Below are 18,049 nucleotides of genomic sequence, written 5' to 3'. Positions count from 1 at the left end.
CTAAGAACCAAACGGATTTTTATGATGAGGCACTTTTGTTAGTGATGAAACCAAAGGACAGATTTGCTGCTCACTAATGCCAGCGATTTTCTTCAGTAACCTTGTGTATACACTATGTAGTAAGTTGCAACAAATACCTTACTCATTTGTATACAACTATCCAATATATTTTTAAATATGTGTGTGTGTGTGTGTGTGTGTGTGTATCTTCTGGCTGCAGCGATGCACTGTAAAGCCATTTCACAGCGCAAAATGATGAAACCAGCCCAAACGAAGGCTGCATAATAACGATTCTGGTACAAGAACATACTTACAGAGTTACTGAAACCTGTGACAGTAGCTTTTTATTTGCTATAGTGGACGTAGCCCCAGTTTAAAGACAGGGATGAAGCTCTGCTTTATTGCCTGGGGATTCGGACAGTTTATGAGGTTGGGCATTAGCTGCGGAACTAGCATTCTGGCTCGTGTTCTGGCAGCTTTCTCCATTTATTTGGTCGGGTGACTGTGGTGGTATGGAGAGAAGGGGCCTGTGAGCTGAAGCCAGGGTACTGGAAGAACTACCTGCATCGGAGTGAAAAGATACAGGTGCGTCCATCATGGAACTCTCTAACGTGCTAGTACTGTCCGGCTGGGAGTCTCCCGTTTCTCCTCTAAGGTCAGACGTGCTGGTCCGGAAGCGTTCCCTCGCAAGCCAGTCTGAGATGGACAGGTCCTGGGCCGAGCATTTCGGCTTTAACCGAGACACGGCTGAAAGTTCAGATTCTCTCTCCCCACTCTGCTCGTGTGCTTTCCAAAAATTCAAAACACTGATCTCAGTAGCATCCCTGTGCCCTCCAAGTGTATGTCGACGTTTGATGTTTTTCCTTTTGGTGGTCTCAGGATTCGTTTTGTGATTTCCTACTCCAAACATGTCATCTGCCGGGGCTCTGGGTCTCAGTTTTAACCGATCTGCTATTTTCGTTTTCCAAGTGGGCTCCTGTTTTTCTGAGTCACTTCTGGTCGGTGCTAGCAGACTCCCTGTTGACTTTCCCTTTTTCATGACATCGAACACTTTCGTTATGGAAGGCGTTTCTTTCTCGTTCTTGGCCTCTCCCAGGCTTCCGCTGTCTGACTTGAACCGAGCCGATTTTTTCCTGGAGAGCGTGTCACATTCGATCAGCTTATGGGAACTGAAGAGCTGTCTCCGACCATCTAGACTGGGTGTTAAACTGCCCTCGGTACAGCTCACTTCGCTTCCTTCCGAATTTCTCCGGCTCGTCTTAGTAACTTCTTGTAGTTTCCCCCGGAAAAACCTCTCTGATGTCAAGGCGGCAGGAAAAACAGGGAAATCGTTCTCGCTGTCGGTCTCCACAGGCCGCCCCTCACTGATCAGTTCGCTTCTCTCGTCGTCAGCTTCGTCTCCCTTACTCTCTGCGACGGACTGCACCTCGGGGCTGAGCCGGCTCGAGTCGAGGCTGGTCAAGTAGGTAGCAGACGACGTGGTTGAATAATCTGAGGTGATGGTGCTGACATTGGCCAAAAACTCACCATGTCTGGTTTCTGGGCTGGTGGATTTCTTAGTGGAGAACCTGGCCAGAGAAGCCTGGGACGAAGTGCTGAGCAAAGTGCCGGAGTCTGACCCCGTCTCTTCAAAGTGGGACGACTTCTGTGTCACGAGGGAGCCGGGGCTGTCTTTCAGGATGGCGAGGCGGCCGCTGGGAGTGGGTGACTTGCTGAGCCTGGAAGCGTGGTGGGGTGAGTGTTCTTCAGACGGCAGACTCTCCTTTCGACCGGACGTCTTGTCATCCTTCGTTGCGCTGCTGTCTTTCTTAGCGTTGTTCTCTTTGGCAAGGACGGCCCTTTGTTTTCTGCCCAATGTCTCACTGTCCTTTTTGGATTCTTCTTTAGTATCGCTGTGACGCTGCTCTGCGTTTTCTTTCTTAAAAAACACATTGTCCAGTTCGTCTTCTGAGCTGCTAGGCTGTGCTTTTTCTTTTGGCTTCTTCCTCTTGCGGCTAGCGGCTGCGAAGATGGAGGACACGAGCAGATCTCTGCTGTATTGTTCTTTTCCAGGTCCCCAAGAACCCTGAGGAGCGATCAGAAACGAGACTTGAAGCATAAGAACATTATCGAGTTCATTTTCTGAAAAGCTTTTCTCCCAAGTATTTTTTACTGAATTACCTCTGCTAAAGCTCTAGAAGCACTAACAGAATGCAACTCGTTTTTCATACTTCCTTTTAAGACAAATTTCGATTTATCTATATATTAAGATAATTTAAGATAAATTTCACTTTTTATTTAACTAGTCCCATTTAATGCCTGGTGGTATGTACTGGCACGTCATACAGGTGTTATTTACCTGCCAAGTCACAGCTCATACACATTTATCCTTGAAAGAAATATTTTGTGCCTAGTGGCAGCTAGCTCTCCTGTTCTCACTGATTCCCTGGCCTGTGCTGACTTTCCCTGCTGTTGCAAAGCTCAGCCCTCAGGTTCTCATGTGAACGTAGGTATAAGAGTCAGTACTCCAACATAGTTGAACATAGTATTCTGACACAGGTTACTAAAAGCTTGTGGCTGACTTCAATTTTCTGACTATCGACCCCACATGATAGAGATGCTGTATCTGATCGGCTCGTTAAGACATGAGAACCCTCTGGTCTTCCGTTAGCTCAGCGGGCTGGGTTTCAGGGACCTGTCTTAGGTAGACCAGGTTGGCAATGTCTTCATTTATCTCAAGATAACAACAAAAACAAAAACTTCAAATAACATAAGGTTGATTACAGATCTTAAGTGCTTACCACAGAAATACTTTAGTGCATTGTTGTTAGAAAAATTGTAGTGCAGGCTACTGGCTTTGTCAGCTATGTGTACTAGGTTCCTGATGACAACTATTCAATCAGTTTGTCCGTAATGCCTCCACGCGAAGTAAATGGTGGCAGTAGGGGTCGATAACACTTGCTGGTTTACCACACACCATTCAAGACAAGCAGGCAGGCATGAAGTATGCCAAGTAATAGAAGCAGAAAGTGTATCTCTCTATTGCCATAAAAATCTAAAGCGAAAAATCACGAGCTAAAACGACTATACCGAAGTCTTGAAAAATAAAAAATCGAGGCTGTCATATTAAAAAGAATTCACCGAAATGAACTCACAGACTAGAACTTTGTTTCTGATAATAAAGAATTTCATAATTATCCAGTACATACCTAATGATTATTCACATTTTAACACATTCTGCTGAGGACTGCGGGGATAAACGGTTGTGACAGGGCTCTGAGTTTGGAGACCTGGCGGTTCTTCCTCTAGAGCGTTCCTTCTAGGTTGCTGTGTATGACACTGAGCAAGTGATTCACTTTTTAATGTCCAATTTCATTAAGTGAGATGAAATTAGATTATATTATCATTAAAGTGTCCTCGGGTTCCCTTTAAAATCTTACGATTCTGTGATCATATATGTGTTGGGGCAGATGACTTTACTTATTTTACAACTGAGAAGCTGTTGCGAAGAGTTACACCATTCGAATATCCATTATAACACAGGCATGGTATAAATACCGCCATAATTAACAACCTGAAGAGATGGCTATAACAAACAACGGGTTAAGAAATATGCATCTAGTAAGTGGGATGGACGAAATTCAAACAGGTCTGAAATCTAAAATCAAAATAGAAATCTAAAATCTTATCTTCTGGCAAAAAAAGATGGGAAATTGTTCTAGATTAAAGAAGTCTAAAGAGTCATGACAACTAAATGCAAGGAGTAATCTTTGATTGCATCCTGCACAGTTATTGGGACAACTGGGGAAATTTGTGTAAATTCTGTACATTAGAAATAATAATGTATCGTACTTGTGACTATGTACAATAATTATACTGTGATTATGTAGAAAAATGACCTTGTTCTTAGGGGACACCAGCTGAAGCATTTCGGGGCAAAGCGTTATCATGTCTATAAGTAACTTTCAAATGATTCAGAAAGAAAAATTATATATATCAAGATTTACCAACTGAGTAACTTAAGTTAAAGGTTTGAGTGCCAACTATTATTCTAGTAACATTTCTATAGGTTTAAAATTATCCAAAATAAAAAGTTGGGGCAAAAAAAAAAAATGGTGAAAATCCAACATAAGTGATAGTGAATGATATAACTAAAATATTTTGTTTTCTGCAAGAATTATAATTTAATCACACATAGCCCCATTACGATATTTAAACATGATATGTAAAATTAATGTCTCATTCCAAATATAACATATTTTTAGAAACTTATTGCCAATTAGTCGTTACTCTCTCACCAGAACAAAGTTTGGACAAATTGATTTAATAAAAAACTTTCTAAGAACTATAAGAATTTCCTAAAAACCACTCAAAAGGCTATGTAATTTTGTGGTGTTGTCAATGGAACGCAAATCATGCTAAAAAATATTGATTATGAAACAAAGCAGTAATTTTGCTGAAATAAAATATATACTTTCTATAAATATAAATAATAAGAAGAAAAGCATATATTACTACTGACATATTTACAGATATAATGATGTGATATTTGGGATTTGCCTCAAAATAGTCTCAAGAGGTGGAAAGTGGGTGGAGTGAGAATGAAACAAGCTTGGCCACGTGTTAATTGTTGAGAATGGATAATGGGGATATGGAGGCTCATCACACTAGTCTCTCCACTCTGTATGTGTTAGAAGTTTTTCACATTAAAGAATGAGGGGGGAAAAAAGGCCTATTTCTTTGTATTATGCTAAACTATGCTGAGAGAAACCCAACGTTCCAATTCACAGTCCAGTATTCTTCCATCATATTCTACTTTAAGATTCTTTTCCCCCTTGTAAGACTTCGGTCTTCCATTAGCTCGGCCGGGCTTGACTTCAGGGACCTGACTTAGGTAGATCAGGTTAATAATGTCTGCAGTTATCCCAGGGTTAACAACAAAATCACAAAAGTCAGAGAGCATAAGGTCGATGAAAGACCTCTGTATACTAATGTAAAGGGATGCGTTTCTACACTAATCGTCATTGGCCAAAAAGCAATTCCCCCCTAAAATACTTCAAAATTGTATGAAACCATTTACCTTAGATTTTGTTGAGTCACTAGTAGCTGAATCTGTGAGAAGTTAAATAAAACATGGTCAGTATTAGTCAATCTTTACCTTTTTCAACAAACATTGCAAAACTTATGGAAAAGACAGGCACAGAACAAAATGGGAAAGCAAAACTCAAACAAACAACAGGACACAGTGGATAGTCAGAGCTCACAAAGATGCAAGCTGCACCACAGAAAGCCACCGCCATGAAAGGATGCTGTGAATTGTAGGCAGAATCAGCTCAATGATAGGAATGGCAAAGGAGCCCTGTACTAAACAAAAACAGAAATACTAGTGTTTATTAAATTTTCTAAATATTAACTCTAGCAATAAAGAAGCTTGAAGACCTTTTTAAGAATCGTATTATGTACCACATCCTGTATCTGAAACTGATACACAATGTAGAACTTTTAAGACTGCTGGCTGCCTTAGCTACAAATTGAGACACTCGGTGTATTTTCGTTGATTTTTGTCAGACTGTCAAACTTAAATTTTATAAGCATATATTGTATGCGTATGGATGCATCAGGATAACCCCGTTTCCAGGTCACTTTGGTTTTATATTAAATAATGCTGATCTTTGTGCTTTAGACCCCAGTTTCATATCTGTGCAAGTCAGGGATCCTTTTGACTAGTTTGGTTAAATTGCTACCAGCTTTGTAATTCTCTATTAACAAATGCTATTATGGAAATGGAAAAATGGAGACCATAATTTTACTGTCTGGCAAAAACTCAGATTATACAATTACAAAGAGGGTAGGAAGGGGCTAGCACTATTCCAGATAATCTCAATTTTGAAATTTTATCTTGCAACTTTAGGGAAATCGATTGTCAAAATTAATGAGCTGAGCCCCGTGCCACGCCCCTTTTCACACATGGCTAAATGCTTATGACTTTAAGAACTGTAGACCATACCATGCTATTTCTCCTCACGGTCTGCTTCAGAAATAACAAGAAACAGCAGAAAAACTTTTAAGAAAGTAGTATTGATCTGTTTACAATAATCTTAAGAGAAAATGTACACCACAGATCAACGATGTTTGCATTTACAAGAACCGGGGGTTTCTGCAGACCAGGCAGCTACAGTGTGGACAGCAATCCTCCTTCTTCCTACAGTTCCAGCTGTCCATCAGGGACACCACGGAATCCACTAGCGACATTACCGTGTGATAGACTCCTCCCACTTCGCCTGTTCAACATCAGTATAGATTTGCCTGTGTCAGTGAGAGCTGAAAAAACCCTTTAGGACTAGAACAAGAACTAGAGACAAAGGGAGAACATTGTGTAAAACAACATGCTGGATTAGTGCAACAGTTTGGCAGGAGAAAATTTTCACCGAAAGAGCCTATTAGAAGTCATACTTAACCAAGCGTTAGGGTGGCAAGAGAAAACAGAAGAAAATGTCAGATCGACTTTTACTGTGACATCTATAGTGACAAATAATATACCGTATTTATAAAAATGGTGCCCATGAGCAGTTCAACGTATTTCATTTGCTGCTTTTAAACAGAACGCCTAGCTCAAGAATAAGAACTACTCAGACAGTCTACATCTTACTTTCTGCCATCACAGCAACCACATATTCAGTAGCATATATCTGTTTTACCTTGTGATGACTATTACATGGAAACTGTGAATTAAAAAGAAAAAAAAAAGAACAAAACAGTGGTTCGCATGCTTGTTTCCCTCATATTTCCATTCTGACAAGCATTACAACTCCATGCACTGCCAATGGCATTATAGTCACTGGAAGATAATTAAGATCAATCAGAAAAGGAAGATTACGTTTTTATTAGTAGAAAGGAAAAAAAAAAGAAGAAAAGGAAAAAAAATCATAGCGAATTGTTACTTATGATTAATTTGCTTTTTTATGTTATAAGAATTTAGCTTTTAACCTCTAGATCGACACTGCCCAGGCAAGGGTTACCTGATACATCTCCAGGGGGCACTCCTGTCCTTCCGATGTTGGTGAGTAAATGGTCTATGTTTGGCACTGGCTGGGAGTCCACTGTGTTCTCCTCCTGCACTGTTGTCTATGGTTAATAAACAAAGATCTCTTCATCATCTCTTCAAAGATACCTTCTTTAAAATGCAAACAACATTCGATAAAAGACATCAGAGTGGAGCACGTGGGCTTCATTTTTCTTTTTCTTTTTTACCTTGTTTACATAGAGTTAACTAAAAAATGAGCATCATACTTGTATTTTCATTAGATCAGAAGCCGCGGAGCTATGGCCCTGCTTCCGGGTGCAAAGCGGACAAGAGCGTACAAAGCAGGAAGTTGACATTGTTGTAGCGTCAGGATCTCGCGTCCCAAATGAAAATTATAGAGCACAAATGCTGACGGACAATACTTACAAGAGGCTCTTCAGCACCGTCTTCTGTGAAAAACCAGTCATGCTAAAATTTAAAATAAAAAAAGGTGAAAAGAGAAATTAAATACTCTCTTAAATGTATCTATATTTTGGAGGATAGTATAGAGAAAAAGGTAATTTTCTTAGAAAATTATAACCAAATTCAGTCCTACCAAATATCAGCTGCTCAAGAAAAAGAATTTAGGCACAGAAAAAGGAAGGAAGGAAGGAAGGAAGGAAGGAAGGAAGGAAGGAAGGAAGGAAGGAAGGAAGGAAGGAAGGAAAGAAGGAAGGAGAGATAGAGAGAGAGAGAGAAAGGAGAGAAAGAAAGAGAGAAAGGAAAAGAAAGGAAGGAAAAAGAATTTTCTTGACGAGATGTGAGGTGAAACCTGAACTTACGTGCTGGATTAGTGTCTCTACAATCTTGTACTGGTCTGGCATGTGAGTGACCATGTGGGTCATATTATCTTCAGATGTTCTCACAAGAGTTGGGCCAAACACTATTGCTAGGTTTCTCGGTTCCATCTGAAACAAAAAATAATATTGGAAAATGTCAGAATTTTTCTTAAGAACGGAGGCTTAAATTCCTATTGCATGTTTGACACCTTATTCCTGAAAGTCTCAATGAAAAAAAATTCAAAGAAGAATGGCTGACTGATGCGTGTAAAAAAAAAATAATGCTTCCATAAGCTAATCCGTATACAACTTCTTCTTCCTGATTTAATGACAATGTACATTGCTTAACTGGTATTCATTTTTCCAAGAAATCTTTGCTTGAAAGCAATTGATTTGGTTCAAAACTACTAGTTATTACCAGAGCTGGATTAATTGACAAAAAAATTAAAATCAAAGGGAAAAAACTCACAAAAGAATTAGAAAACCTTCTTCCCTCAAAAATGAAAAAATGGAAAAAGTGCTTGAAAAGTACATAAAATTTTCCAAATTTGCCCCTGCAGTATATTAAAAATCCCTAAGATGTAAAAATCTATTGCCTGGAAATATTCCTTTTGACCAATTTTTACTTCAACCAAAACATCCAAAGCTCTTTGCTTATCTGTGTGCCGATCTGAACACCTCAAGATTACATTCTAATATTCATTCAAATAATATCTGTATTACTTGTTTAATTATATGATTACCAAAGGAGTGGATTTTTGTTTTCCTTTTTTATGTCTTATAGTGTATGGTGTAATATTTTGAGCTCAGGATTTGATTAAAGTGTTAAATAACTTTAACCAACCCTGAAAATATGTAAGGGAGCAAAACATGACCACAGAATTCTCAAGGCCACACTTTAAAAAAAATACTATATTATTTTATGAGAGGCATGTACATGCACACAAGCACGCACACACACCTTTTGCATATGGTACAAAGTGGAAAACCCACAATTCTCCTCCAATTCTGAAGCAATCATTATGCATCTAATATGTTAACTCTCATAATACATGCATTACTACGCTGAGCTTACTACAGAGAAAAAGGACAGATTGTGATTGAATTAAGTATTGTCATAGAAAGCTGACTTAGTGGAAAGAAATATGACTCTAGAGAAGGTTTACTTAAACTGGGTACAAAAGACATGTTTCTCAATTTCCCTCTAGAAGGTATATTCATCTATCTCATTGTTATACTCGTTCAGTTAAACGTGGTTCAAAAAACTGAAGTCCAGCATCTCAAAAGTCTTTTGTAAAATTTTTACTAGATTCTTGTCTCTGGTTTCATTTAAGTTTTTAGACGAATGATAGCATGAATTATTATTTACATATAGTAATATTTATCATGCGGGTATACAGTTTTAGTTGGCTCCTGTATAAAACTAGTAACATAATTTATAGTTTATTTATTCAGTAATTACTTAAAACAAATTCTGTATTTTTTGAAAGACGTTCCACAAAGTGTAGTCAAATAAGTCTGGGGAATGAAATGCCTTATCCTGTAGTCAAAGACTCAATTTTGGTGTGTCTGATGAATGTAATGTGGTGGTGTCAAAACAAACCAAAAAAAGGTCTTATCTGCTTAAAATAAGAAAATGTCTGTTATTTTTCATTCACTGCACACCATTTGGTACATTTTGACTGTTGCATTGTGCAAATGTTGCATACTCAAAATATTGATATAGAGTTGAAAAATAAAAGAAGTCAAATTTCTGGCTTTTTCGTTTTTCTTGCCGGATACATATAAAAGGAAATGTCTTTTAAAAATGGTGACAATTGATGTTTTGGGATCTTTTGCTTTTAAGGGTTGATCTTTAGAGGAACTAATCAGCCAATATAATGTATTTTAGAGCATTTCTTGAATTATAACCCTATTTTTAACTACTTGGCATGAAACAAAGCATATCTTTTCAAACAAAGTCACTGAAAGTATATCTCTTCTATATGCACTTCACTTACCTTATTTTTTTCTGAATTTTCTGCCACTGTCTTCAGATGAGCCGAAAGGAACTTAAGCGTTTCATAATGATGTTCGGGCAAATCATGAATCTGAAACATATTATTTTCATGACGGGTTTAGATGCTGAATTTTAGGTGTACCTTAAAAAATATAAAATAATACCTACTAGTCTTTTTAATGTTTTCAGACGATCTAGAGGATCTTCTTTACGATTGGCTTCAATGAAGTCGGCATATTTATCTGACAACGACAATCAGTACAATAAAACAAATTTATCTTAAATTGCTTAGTTGAGTTGTAATCTAGTTTTAAGATTCGATTTCAAACCACAATAAAAAAAATGTAGGTAAGATCCCCAAATAATCTTTGAAATTTAAGTCTCTACAATTGCTATAGTTTTTAATGATCCTCCAAGCCTAATACTCAAATAAAATTCCCTAAAATGTGAATTCTCTGAGGGTCCCATTCCTATGTTTATACTTGGTTCATTTTTCTCCCCCCGCCCCTAACATCTAGTACAGTGTCTTATATAAGTCAAATATTTGGCTTGACTGAAAAATGGTTTTCTACTCATTGTACTTACTGTATTAGGTCTGAAGACCTTTGACTGAGAACGACAATAATATATTTTTAATCTGACTGCAAACATGGATGTACTGGATAATATATATTTTACTGAGCCTAAACACTTTTTTATAAACTCTATTTTTCATTAATATTTATCAGGAAGGAAAAAAATCCAAATGACAAAAAATAGCACACAATTATACCTTATATATTACTAAGAACTAAACAAAATCTGTTGCCTTTGACAAAAAAATTTTCTCCTGCTTCAATTTCATATTCTATGTTTTCCAGCAATGCAATTTTAAACTGTTCCACCTGGCACCTTTCCTGGGAGTTAACTCACCATTTGTGAAGAGAGGTTCAGGGAGTTTTCTGAAGAAGGATTTTAGTAAACTGCTTATCACATTCAAATCTCGCCATTTCTAGGTGTGCAAAATAGAAATACGATAGTTTTGTAATCAATACCACCAAAGGAAAAAAACGCAGATCAGTTATCCAAACGGAAATAAACAACTTACATCATCTTGTATATCAATATCAGCCATTCCCTTATTGAGTTCTTCCTGCATACTTGAGATGGCCGCATTATTTCCAGGAACTCTATAAATACCTGTATATTCAAGACCTCTTTCTTCAACTAATTTGCAACATATGTCAACTATTAATGGAATATACTGCAAAACAAGAAATAAACATTTTATTTAATACAGCACCGATGTTTATATTTAGTGAGCAGATGCATACCATAGCTAAAAGGTCCTTTTCATACAAAAGGCAATATGTAAAATTGCTGTTATTTGATATAGAGAAAATAAAGACAGCAGACACTGCAGAACTGGGAACCGATAAAACCAGCAAGAAGTATCTGAGGCAGTGGGAAGAGAACAAATAGGTGGAGACAGAAAGAGAAAGGACCACAGGAAGTTAACAGTCTAAGGAGGAAACAAGAGCAAGTAAGGACAGTGCGGGGACACTTCAGTCGAATAAAGGACATAAAGTCAAAAAAAGAAGAGAGTAACATCAATCAAATCATGATATGAATCCTAACGTGGGTGTTTTAAACACACACACACACACGCGTGCGTGTGCACATTCACACTTATTATTCTTTCTTAATCAGGTCCTCATTCTCATTCTCCTTTTAAGATGCTAAAAGCAAAAACACACATGATTTGAAAATAAATTCTTACTGACCATTTCAGATATACTCCTAGAGGCTGAATAATTATTCTATTTCAGAGTCAACATATTAGAAAAAAGCATTATATAGATAAAATTACTCTACACACCCTCACAGATCAGAAATGCTTAGGGAAACTAAAATCAGCTGTGATGAGGAAAATGTTCAGTAAACTGACAGACACTCTATGTGAACGGCTGCCTAAGCGAGTGCTCTAGGCCTAGGACCGAATTAACGACTCCAGGAAATCCAGCCGGCTGGTGTCTCCTACCCGATTGGTATGAGCTGGTGGGCAATCATCCAGTCTGACCCCGAACGTTCCTGTGGCAGCAGGTTTTTTCTCAAATGGCTTTCTCATAATACTTGGAATACCTTTCCTCCATGTGCCTTTGTCTTTTGGGGGACTGGTGTCATCTTTTGATTAAATGACATAAGAAAGGAAATGGAAACAAGAGTTTAAATCACGACTTTAAAAATCCTTTATCAATATTTATATGAATCCTGTACTATAAATAATTTATCCTATATTTATCAAAAATATTGTATCACCTTCTCTTTCTAACGTAGCACTCCTTTTAACCTTCCATATAATTTAGAGGGTATTGATTATGCTTCTTCACCCTTTCACAACTTGTCCCATGATTTTCTTGACTATGGTCAAAAAAATAGAATCAATGTGACAACTTCGTAGCGAGATTTTTGCAACATAATTTATCTCAAAATGACAGTGCCCAGACCCTCTGCATTAATCAGATCTGTGGCATCTTTAGTGTGGATGTATGTGTTGTACTTTCCTTCACTTTGTCTTTATTACAAGAACTGGCACCTCAGACCCCACCTTATAGGAAAGGCCCCACTGGCCCAGGCCAGGCTCATGGTGGTCTTCGATGAGCAAAAATGGTACAGAAAAATACCTTTAAAAATCCCAATTTCAAATCATTTTATCGGTTAACTTTGTCTGAGAACAGCAACATCGGTACCTTTACTGAGAAGTCTCCTTTCTGAGTCTTCCTTCGGAGAGTGGGGACTTTGTGTCTTTGGCTCTGACTTAGTGCCAAGCAAAGTCTGCCGGATGCTGAGACTCTGGCGAGGCGTTTTTGGCAACTGTTCAGCTTTGCTGCTGAAAAGAAATGAACATTTCTTAACAATGACGTATTTTACAGCCCAATTAACTTAAAGGCATGGTGGGATTCTCACCTCATCAGACTGTTATATTCTTTTATCCTTCGACTAATTAGATCCCTGTTAGTAACTCCAGTGTCCTAAAGAATAAATAGAAGGTAAAATTCGAAAGTTAATGCTAAACAAAAATAGAAATCCCTACTTGTTTTGAGGCTCTCTATTGTCCTACTTCGCTTATCCAATACAGACACTATATACTTTACTATCAGTAGAATTGTTTTAAAACCTCTGTTGAACATCACCACCCATCATCACTGTGACAAACGTTCCAAGTGCCTCATTCATTGCTGAGTTTTCTGTTTATTTTCTGTACCCCTACAACAAGTGTTCAAACTTATTGATCTGTCATTTTAAATTAATAAATGGGAAACAGAGAGCCAGTTTTTTCTATTAATAATTCCAGAAAGAAAGATCAGCATTTCAAAATAATACAGTTGGATAAAAGATGGAAAAAATACTGCCAATAATCATTAGTAATTATATTATAGGAGAAGTGAGATTAACAGTCAGTGTCAGAAGTGACAGATAATCAGAAGAGAAAAGCTCGAAACTGTGTTTTGTTTTGTTTTTAAAAACCTCAAAAGGTTAACTTTTATAATATGTTATATGTATGGTAAACCCAGAGTTACCATAAAGTGATTTTTTTTCTATAATCAGTATATATTTCTACAATCAATTATACATTGACATGCGTCTTCAAAAAATTTTTCGACTCGTCTCATTTTGATTGTAATGAACGACACGATTTACAAAAAAACACAAGCTTTAAAGTCACAATTTTGAATTCAAATCTACTCTTTCTATTTACCAGTAGAGAGATCATGTTGTTCAGATCTAGAATAAGATTGTCTTGTTTAAATCCTAGCCCTGACACTTATCAGCTATGTGACCTTGGGGAATTACTTAACCTCTCTTTACGACACACTTTCCTTGTTTGTAAAATGGTGATGAATAATTATAGGACACGTTCATATGGTTGCTGAGATTAATTCACTGTAAAATGCTTAAAGTAGTCTCTGCCATATGGTATAGGCTCAATGAATGATTACTTTCTTATCTATAAAACGGGGGAAAAATACCTGTGTCTTTACATTAAATGATAATGATGATGATAATGGCTGACATTAAGTAAATGTTTATTATCTAACAGACAGCTGCATTCTTAAGCATTATCCCATTCAATCTTTAAAACAGCCCTGTGTTTCACCAGTGAAGTCATCTAAAGGAATTTTAACAAGGACACCCTACCCTACCACTTAATAAAATGCCTAGAACACAGTGCTTCTAAACAGGAACTCCCCAGAAGTGATATTTAAAGCTGAAATCTACATCTAAACTCTTTGTTTCTTTGCAAAACTTCAGGTTCGATGCTCTCTTTATAGTGGTGGTTATAGAACAGAGGTGGTGCTGATATGATCTGGCGTTAATCTTTTCTTTTCTTCTTCTTTTTTTTTTAGGTGAGGTAACCCTTGGTTGACCTCACAGATTGCAAGGACCTTGTCAGCTTACAATCCTTTATTTTTTTATTTTTTACGCTTACAGCACCTGGTCTTCCTAGGTAGTCTCCCATCCAAGTACTAACCAGGCCCGACCCTGCTTAGCTTTCAATATCAGATGGGATCGGGCTTGTTCAAGGTGACATGGTTGTAGACTGGTGTTAATTTTTAACCACAACCAAGGTAGGATATAAACTATTAGAGAAAAAAGCATAGGCATTTTTCCTATGACATAAATTGTCATCATTTGAATTGAACATAATGGAAATGACTAAATTAGAGAAGATGATTTACGTAATCTTATAGTTAGTGTAGGTGTTTTTGCAGGAAAAGTAAGGAAAAAGAAAGTTGTGCGGTTTTTTTGGTCATAACGATGGGAACAAGAAACGAGAACAATGTGTAAGAAAAACTGTGTCAGCAAAAAGGTACTCGAATAGAAGCTAGAGTTAATCATTGCTAAATTTGCACTTTAAAATTATAGTTACCTATACTTACAAACTACCTTTACTGAAATTCTTGCTGTAATATCTTGATGGTTGTGAGCGAGAAACTAAGTCCCTAAACATTATTCCTCATTAAAAAGAAAATCTGGCTTATAACATGATTTCTAATAATGTAAGTTTCTTAGAAACCACTTATTATATTACAGGGGTTATATTATATTCTTGCTTGCATAATTCCATTAACAAAAATCATATCAGTATCTCTTTGCATTTACATAGTAATTTATTTTGGGAAGCATCTTCACTACAACCTAAGCCACACAACAATCCTGTTTTGGAGATAAGGAGACAGATCTAGACTTATTTAGTCATAAGGTAAGGACCAGGACTAGCAACCCAGGTCTCCTGATCTGTGGTTCACTGCTTCCGAGAAGCTATGCAGAGTGCATGATAATCATTTTTTCTAGTTCAGTAAAAGTGGTTTTCCAATAAGCAAAAAATAATATAAAATAGGTACAGCTGAGCTTTCCTTGTGACCAAATATTTTGAAGTGAAAATAGCATATTATAATTTTTTAAAATAATATATCAAAATCTTTCAGTCTTCTGGAAGAAAAGAAGAACAAGAAAACTGTTGTGAACATGTCCTGATTTCATCAACATCATTCTGAGCACGCACCTCCTCATTCAGGTTGCTACTCTCCTGGATGGCCTTGATCCATGCTAACATATCGTCTCTGTCTTCAGCCTGAAAGAGGCACTCACAGTCTGACGTGGTAAGTCGGAACACATTTTTCCTCTTGGTCTCACTGTACGAGATGTCTATTAAGCAAGCATTAACACTGATGGGTTGTTCTTCTTCAGACGGAGTCATCTGTTCTCTTTTATCTTTGTACAAGTAAAGTGAATGGCCCCGAAGTACAACATACATCTGCTTCCACGGCCGAATGCTTCCACCAACTCTCTGGAAAACATGAGACGGTTCAGGAATGCTTAACACCTGGCTAAATCTCAGTGCCAGGGTAAACACACTGAGCAGCGCTGTTAACATGCATAAACGTACACCCGATGCAGCAAGTGTCTGATTTACATCAATATAAACTTGTCAGGAGAGGAAGCACAAAAAATGTGGAGTGTAAACCAGGTTAGGCAATATATTCATACCAAAATCTAGGATGGTGCAATCTAAACTTTAATTTGGCTGGGAAAATAAAATCATCAAAGTAATTAAGGTAAAACAAGTATAGCTAAATATATATTTAAAAAAATGGTAAAGGAATAGAAAAAAAGAAAAAAAAATCAGCCAGAAAAATCTTTTGAGTTAAAGTCAGGCTTAAGAAAAGTCATAAATCATGCAAATGACAAACACTACATCAGAAGATCCCAAAGCAATTTGTACAAATGATGAATTAAGTTAATAAAACTGACCAACTGTACACAGTCAAGCAACAATAGCTATAGCCAAGGGCTGTGGCTACTGGTTTGTGAGTTTTCTTAAAAATTTAAAACTCTCTGACAATATTAAAATTTTCTCATAAGTAAGCAGCCTAAAATATTGTAAGAAATTTTATGGCGAAGTTTTCAATATATTGGAATCTTAATGAGGCACATATTGACGTTGTGATATTCATTTATATAACTCAATATTTATAAAATAAAGTGAAACTATTGTATTATAATGGCAATTTAAAAGAATAAACAGGGAAAATTTAAATAAAATTTTTAAATTACTAAAATGGAGAAATGTCACTCCCTAAAGAACTACTCTATGACAATCTATAGCTAATAAACTATTTAATAATAAAAGCGGAGTTTCTTCTAAAAATTCTTCGATTTCTCTTTCATATTACCAACATATAAGACAACATGTTCCATAGGTATTGGATAAAAAGAATGAAAAAAGTATAAAATTAAATCAATGGTTAGAAAATCTTTTTAAAATAATGATGTCTTTATTCTAGATAGTTGGCCATTTTATGTATATAGACTTCTGCTTTATTTTTAGGGCCTGCATTTCATTCACTCGCAGCAGCTCAGAAAACGCACTACCTTGCCCTTATCGGTGACAAGCGGTCGGAAGTGCAGCCACCCCTCCTTGGCAGCATCGCTGAAAACCTCTGACGAAGAGTCTTTTCTGGACCCAGAGTCTTCTGATGACTTTTGGCTGTCTGTGCTCTACAGAAAAGGCCAAGAAAACATAGTAAAATGTCAGCTTTTTCCTTCATAAATATCTGTGTGTTGAAACTGCACTGCTGAGAACAGTCTTTTATTTAATGTTCCAAGTGAAGGGCTATTTTTGAAAAATCCTAACTTTACCAATTACATTAGAAAAGTTTCTGGTTTTGTTAAAAAAATATGTGAATTGACTAACGTCATTTTTTAAAAAGTCTTCTGAAGGAATTTTTAATCATTAAAAAACAATAGAAATAGTGTAATTTTCCTGCTCAAGAGGTCACATTTTAGTGTGAAAAAAATAAAAAATAAAAGCCAGGGAAATGATAAGACTGTGATTAGTGCCATCTGAAGAATGAACAGTGACATGTAATAACGAATGACTGAGCAGCACCTGTAAATTGGTGGTGCTGAGGCAAAGCCTCTCTGAAGAAGGAACATTTAAGTTTAAATCTAGAAGAAAAATTTTTAAAAAAAGACAAGCAGGGAAGGCCAAGAAAAGAAAAGTTCAGGAAGAATGTATAGCTAATGAATATATATATTCAACATTTGCATTTTAAAGGTTAACTATTCAAGGTAAGAGAAAGAGCTAATTATGGATTGTTTAGGCCCTGGTAGGAAGTATGAAGAAAGCCATTAAATGGTGAATCAGAGGAGTGACATTATCTAATCGCACAGTTCAAAGGTCACTCTGCTTGCTACAGGGAAGTTGGATTCTAAAGGGACAACCATGAAAAGTGTAACTGGAGGAATCCAGGTGAGTGACAATGATAGCTCGGACTAAAGTAGCATAAGTGAAAACAGGGAGGAATGTCTTAAAGATTCAGGAGGTAGAGATGACAGGACTTGATGGGGGAACGGGCGAGGAGGGGTGGTGGTGGGGGGTGATAAAGGAGAAAGAAGGCTAATTCCTAGATTTATGGCTTGAACAACTGAGTGAATGGAAGTGGACTTAGTGAGATGGGGAAAACTGAAGGACAAATGGGTCTGATCAGGTCTTCCGGGCATGTAAACCTCATATTGCTTATTAAACGTCCAAATGAGATGTCATACAGGCAGCAGTCCACTGAGCTGCAGTGTAGGGAAGAGGTCAAGGTCAGCAATGTAAACTTAGGGAGACTTCTGTGCAAGATGATCAAAAAAATCAGGCTAGATAGAGAGGGGAGAGAGGCCAGAACCAGCTCTAGA

The 18,049-nt window shown here is 37.0% G+C and overlaps 1 protein-coding gene and 1 pseudogene across 1 annotated transcript in view; both read right to left on the bottom strand.

Annotated features, from left to right (window-relative positions):
• Positions 1-310: 310 nt before the first annotated feature.
• ARHGAP21 (Rho GTPase activating protein 21) overlaps positions 311-18,049 on the bottom strand; it is a 120,916-nt gene continuing 103,177 nt past the window's right edge. Inside the window, exons 10-23 of the mRNA XM_023537176.1 lie at positions 16,739-16,864; positions 15,369-15,653; positions 12,767-12,831; positions 12,550-12,686; positions 11,841-11,983; positions 10,908-11,063; positions 10,733-10,811; positions 9,989-10,062; positions 9,822-9,911; positions 7,825-7,950; positions 7,430-7,471; positions 6,999-7,104; positions 5,060-5,091; positions 311-2,065 (exon numbers count right to left, since the gene is read on the bottom strand). Coding sequence (XP_023392944.1) covers positions 374-2,065; positions 5,060-5,091; positions 6,999-7,104; positions 7,430-7,471; positions 7,825-7,950; positions 9,822-9,911; positions 9,989-10,062; positions 10,733-10,811; positions 10,908-11,063; positions 11,841-11,983; positions 12,550-12,686; positions 12,767-12,831; positions 15,369-15,653; positions 16,739-16,864 — 3,153 coding nt within the window. The 3' untranslated portion in view covers positions 311-373. The remainder of the gene's footprint in view (positions 2,066-5,059; positions 5,092-6,998; positions 7,105-7,429; positions 7,472-7,824; positions 7,951-9,821; positions 9,912-9,988; positions 10,063-10,732; positions 10,812-10,907; positions 11,064-11,840; positions 11,984-12,549; positions 12,687-12,766; positions 12,832-15,368; positions 15,654-16,738; positions 16,865-18,049) is intronic.
• Positions 14,285-14,403, bottom strand: LOC111746250 (annotated as a pseudogene).

Source organism: Pteropus vampyrus, unplaced genomic scaffold, assembly GCF_000151845.1.
Source record: "Pteropus vampyrus isolate Shadow unplaced genomic scaffold, Pvam_2.0 Scaffold180, whole genome shotgun sequence".
Lineage (NCBI taxonomy): Eukaryota > Metazoa > Chordata > Mammalia > Chiroptera > Pteropodidae > Pteropus > Pteropus vampyrus.
This window is presented reverse-complemented; position numbering and strand designations above follow the sequence as displayed.